The following is a 6,000-nucleotide window of genomic DNA, read 5'->3' as shown; positions in this document are numbered from 1 at the left end:
CATATAGTACCGATGCATCAAGAATCGGTGGAAAAGTGATCTTAAGAATATATTACAGGTAAACAATATTATGAACAGCATCAGGGTGATAAATCTCTGCATGAAGTAGGTACTCTCAGTAAGGCAAATAGTAAGGCAAAACTGTAGCACTTCAGTTTACATAAAGTGCCTGCAGCAGACAACATTCCCTCATAATTGTTAAGATCATTGGGGAGCCAACGTAACGAAACTTTCCCATCTGGAATTCAGGACATGAGACAGGTGCACTACGTTGCAACATACTAACAAGAGTTATCTACTGAACAAACACTGGTGGAAACTGACCTCAGCCATGATCGATTTGGTTTCCAGAGAATTTTAGGAACATCTGAGCCAATGCAGACTCATGTGTGTCTGTAGAGCTGGTGAAAAGCTCTTGACAATATTGATTGAAGCACACTTTCAATTTACCAGCAATAAAATATAGGTAGCAGAGGCATATTTACAACATGTCCAGGAAATGTACTGCCGTTGTAATGAGTCTAAGCACATGCAAGACAGGCTGAAGTCAAGATGGAATGGGACAGGTTTTAGTTCATCCCCATGTTATTCAATCTGTACAAGACACAAAGAAAATCCAAAGGAAGTTTGGGAAATGAATTAAAATTCAGGGTGGAGAAATAAAAACTATAGTTTTCTGACAATTTTTTAATTCTTTTAGCGATTGCAAGGACAAGGAGGACCAGCTGAATGAACTGTATTGTGTCTATAAGAGGTTATAAGATTAAAATAAACTAAAGTAAGATAAGGGTAATACAATGTAGTAGACTTACACCAGACAATGTCAAGCGAGACAGCAAAAGTAGTACAGTTTTTCTATTTAGGCAACTAACTGCTGATGCCTGAAGTAAAGAGGGTATAAAATGCTGACTGTCAATACCAAGAAATCTTTTTCTGAAGACAAATCTGTCAACATCTCAAACTTTTGCAAAGAGTACATGCTGACATTTTTGATTGTTTTACTTTAAAAACAGCTGACATTTCATTGCTATACTAGAAAAAACAGTCACTTAAAAACGTCAAACACTAGAATGTCTAGCTGTAGAGTAGTTCTCAACAGAAATGTAACGTAGATGTGACAGTATAAAGAAAACGAGTATAGTTTTTGTTTTGCTATCAAAGAAATATGAAGTTAAATGAGAAACTCGGGAGGAGATACTAACTTAACTAAAAGAACAAGTAAGCCGACAGGACATCATGAAGCATCAAGAGCAATTAAAATTTAGTAATAAATGGTAATGTGCAGGAAAATTTTTGTTAAAGGAGACCAAGATGACAATGCCAAAACCAGTTTCAGGACTATGTATGTTGTTGTAACAGTACAGGATTAACTCTCATCAAACCAGTCTTCTGATTAAAGATCAGAACATGATGGTCATTACAAGCTGATACTGATCATCTGGTAAGTGACTAAAGCTCAACCTTCATGCTGCATATGTGGATATTAAGCTGTCTCAGTTTCAGTCACTAATCTGCACAACAGTAACACATTATGTTGCAGTTACCATGTTTGTAACATTTATTTTCTTATAATAAATTATTCTGCATTTATACTTATGAGTACACTACTTTCACTGCATTTACCACTTTCACTGCATTTACCACTTTCTTCCAACAAACAAAAATTTATATGGGCTTCTGCTTTGTATGGGTGAGATGTTAAATATGTATACCAGAATGCAGGAAGCAGATACTAAAACTGGTTGAATTACACTAACATCTGTCCAGTGCCATCTATACACGAAACTACAATATTGGGACGGCAGCCAGTGAAGCAGCTAACAAAATATCATTGTTATTCCTGAAAATAATGAAGACAGCTATACCCAAAACAAACAGAATGTCATCTTTCACTTGGAAAATCTGCGGCAAAGTAAAACTTTCAATGCGTTTTCACGCTAATTTTGTTTTTGTTGGTGTTCATTTGCAGATTTTAGGTAATTGTCACAGTATGTGATGCCTTAATACAGATTTTCCACACAACCGTTTTTGTCCACCAAATCCAACAATTACTAACTTAAATTTGTGCCAAGCCATGGTAGAAAATCTTTTTGTGACAAAATATTACCATCGTGTGATTTATTGTGGCTGTTTAACAATCCACAATGGAAAATATTTTTAGAAGTTAAAAGCTGATTGTGCTTTAAACATATGAGAATTACATTAGTGTATTTTGCTTCAAAATCAACTCTCTTTACTACCTAAAGATCTGTCATCCATTTATAACACAATTATACATTGTAACCTAAATGATTGTTCATGCCAGGAGCTCAGATGAATCAGGTTCTCACTTATTTTATTAAAACTTACTTAACATACTCAGTGCACTAGACGAACATACACAAAGTCTTTATGAACCTAATATTCACATTGGAAATGCACGACACTTAAGACTACACTTAGTAACGACCAGAACGGCCCTCTCGATCCTTGTCGGACCGACCGCGGTCACCTCCCTTCTTCCTGCGGTCCCTGTCACGATCTCTATCACGGCCTCGTGATCTTGACCTTGAACGTCTATATCCAGCAATCCTTTCTCCATCACGGTCACGGCTTCGGCTGTGTGAACGGGATCTGGAAAGTGGGGGAAAAGTTAAATTTAGTAGAGTCTAAAGGTCCATTGAAAATGTAAACTAAAAGTATATCAACTAGCTCAATGCCCACTGCTTTGCTCATGTTTGTGTAATAATTAAATCAAAAATAATTTTATAAACATATATTAGGCCTACTAAAAATCATGAAATTAATGTGCAATTTCTTTTTCTATGCAATTCTGACAGTCAATTTGTTGTGGCGACTAATAGCTTTCTTTGATTTAGTTCATAAATTGTAAAAACTTCTGAGCTTTTCAAGCCAACTGCTTCTAAGACATGGTCTTTTCTGTACGTACTTCTGAACAAAAACCGATTCTGGCAGCTTGAGTCTGAGGTTTCTGTTGATCATGCCTTTTGCGTTCCTGTGGTGGTATTTCCACAGAATATTTCTTCTCCTCACACACATTTCTTTTTATCAATTCGAGAAGTGAAATACCAATTTTCATGGATTTAGCTTTTTTATATAACAAAATATTTTCTTAATAATTTTCATCCCATATTTCACACCCCTTTGGGGATTGAATTTCCAAAAACAGAAAAGACCTATTTTTTTAATTTCTGATCAAGAAGTCAAATACCAATTTTCATAGATGTAGCTTTAAAAATACTTTACAAGTTCTTTAATTTCACCCACTATTTTAAACCCTTATTGGTTGTATTTTTTTTAAAAAGGCTGAAACGTGTTTTTTATTTCTGACTGATTTGGGCTGGGAGATGACGAGTGAGTGGATGAGTCAGTCAGTCAGTCAGTCAGTCAGTCAGTCGACACACTGCCTTTTAGAGATTGTATTGAGAGCAAAGACGGACTAACAAAATTCTAAATATTTAACTCAGCAACACACTTCACTAAGAAATCAGTTGAGATTTCAAAAATCCAGTTAATAACAATTAACTTCAATGTGATGCAACGAAGCTAGCTATGCCCTTGGTACACATACATACTATTAAAATACCTGTGCACCTCCAGTAATACACAGCAATTTTATCACAGCTTGGTATAAATTGACAGAAATAAACCAATGTAATACACAAGTTTTTGAAATCTTGATTTTTTTTACTGTGTGCACACTTACCAGATGATTACGGCGGCATGGACATGAAGAGGACTACTGGTTCTATCCTTTAAGAAATTAGTCCATGAATCTACGAACTTTATTTCACACAAAATGCCACTCCTGATGTGTGTATTCCTACCAAATTTTCCAAAACTGAGCTACTACAGAGGGACCCCCTTGTTTACACTATTGGTAATACCATAAATCAGTTTTGTAAGTTTGACTAGAAAGTACGTTAAGTCACTGAAAAATGTTTCTCACATGGCACCATGAAATATCACAAGGCTAACCCAGTATGTTTTCAACTTCTGCAGGCCATGACACGCACGCATGCGCGCGCGCACACACTTTATGGATTTTTTTTCACCTGTTTTGAAAAAATAATTGACATTATATGGAACAAATTGTTTTGTAGATAATAAGTAAATTGCAAGAAGTCATAAACAGGGAACACAGTGGATGACAATGTTAACTGAATATCCTGTCTGGTTATTTAAGAGAAAGTTCATAAGAATTTCCCCTCTCCCCATCTATACTAGTAGTTGCTGTTGTGGTCTTCAGTCCAAAGACTGGTTTGACGCAGTTCTTCATGCTACTCTAGCCTGCGCAAGCATCATCTCCGAGTAATTATTGCAACCTACACCTCTCTGGCTGTATTCATGTCTATCTCCCTCTATGATTTTTAAACCCGACACTTCCCTCCAGTACTAAAATGGTGATCCCTCGATGCCTCAGAATGTGTCCTACTAAACAATCTCTTATTTTAGTCAAGCTGTAGCACAAAGTTCTCTGCTCAATTCTATGCAGTACCACCTCATTAGTTATGTTATCTACCCATCTAATCTTCAGCATTCTTCTGTAGAATCACATTTCAAAAGCTTCTATTCTATCATTTAAATATCCTTTCAAATGGTCTACAGAAGCTGTCATCCTACCTCTTAGTATTGTACCTCCATTATTTCAAAAGACTATTACAGACACAAACCTAAGTGAAAATGTCAAGTCTGCAAACTGTGAATCTTGTGAAGATAGTTTTGCCCTGGTATAATAAGGGTTCCATTCATGGCAACTCCATTTTGTCATGAAACTACATTCAACACAATGTTCAAGGAGCTATTTCCCTTTCCCAACGCTATCATCCACTTCTGGTCATCAGTATTTTACTACAATGTGTAGATATTACAAAGGCCACGCCCTGACTGGTCTTCTGGATTATATCCGAGTAGACCAACACATACATAATACCTCTGATCACTTTCATTACACTTACATACATTGCACATAATACTGCCTAACAAAGTATCGTAAGCATAACATTAAAAACAGACATAATTCAGTATCAAGATTAGTAGGGCGGCTTTTAGAAACAGCCAAACCTAAAAAATTTCAGTGAAAGGTCCAATCCTAACATGCAACAACTTAAGATGACATATGACTTCTTTCACTTTTAATACTCTTAGGGTATGTTTCACGCATTATTTATGATTTATGCAATATGTATAACAATAATGTAAACTACTGGATGGAAAAGTAAGGGAAGCGCAACTAATAGCCTGTAGAGGATTGGCACATGGCACACAGAACTGAAATGTTTCATTTTGATGTAAAAGGTGGAGAGAGCTTATACCTGTAAGTGGAGCACATGCTTTATGAAATTATTGAAACAAAATCTGGTTGGTTGGTTTGTTTAAATGCGGGAGAAGGGACCAAACTACGAGGTCATCGGTCCCTTGTTCCTAATAAAACAATGCCACAAGTTTGAGAATAACACGGACGAAACATATAACACAAAACAGAAAGAAAGGAAAAGCCACAAGAACAATGGGAAGGCAATGAACACTAAAAGGAACAAACGAGGACAAGGAAACAACAAACACTAGAAACAAAGAGTAAAACATGAAAGCACATTACAGTGGCTGACCAACCACGAGAATAAAAAGGGAATGCCAGCCACTCTGCAACACATTAAAACCTCCACTCTAAAGGCACTAGGGTGGACGACACAGAGGGCAAAGGACATGCGCTAAAACCTACATAGAAGTATAAAACCCACACTCTCACGGATAAAATGTAAAACTAAAGTTGCTGTGGAGGCACTGTCGCCCAACACCAAAGGCAGGGTGCTGGGAAAGTTAAAAGTCTGCCGCAGAGTGGCTAAAAGTGGGCAGTCCAGCAAGACGTGGACGACTGTCATTTGGAAGCCGCAGCGACACTGAGTTGGGTCCTGCGACGGAGTAGGTAATGATGCGTTAGCCACGTATGGCCAATGCAGAGCTGGCAGAGGACAACTGATTCCCTGCGAGAGACCTGCA

General features: G+C 37.1%; 1 protein-coding gene across 2 annotated transcripts in view; it reads right to left on the bottom strand.

The window, feature by feature from the left end:
* Window positions 1-2,318: 2,318 nt before the first annotated feature.
* LOC124802769 (splicing factor U2af 38 kDa subunit) overlaps window positions 2,319-6,000 on the bottom strand; it is a 42,117-nt gene continuing 38,435 nt past the window's right edge. For both annotated transcript variants that reach the window (XM_047263762.1, XM_047263761.1), the window contains exon 8: window positions 2,319-2,613. In XM_047263762.1, coding sequence (XP_047119718.1) covers window positions 2,439-2,613 — 175 coding nt within the window. In that variant the 3' untranslated portion in view covers window positions 2,319-2,438. The remainder of the gene's footprint in view (window positions 2,614-6,000) is intronic.

The sequence above is a fragment of the Schistocerca piceifrons genome, chromosome 6 (assembly GCF_021461385.2).
Source record: "Schistocerca piceifrons isolate TAMUIC-IGC-003096 chromosome 6, iqSchPice1.1, whole genome shotgun sequence".
NCBI classification, from domain to species: domain Eukaryota; kingdom Metazoa; phylum Arthropoda; class Insecta; order Orthoptera; family Acrididae; genus Schistocerca; species Schistocerca piceifrons.
Note: the sequence above shows the minus strand (reverse complement) of the source record. Positions and strands in the feature narration are given on the sequence as shown.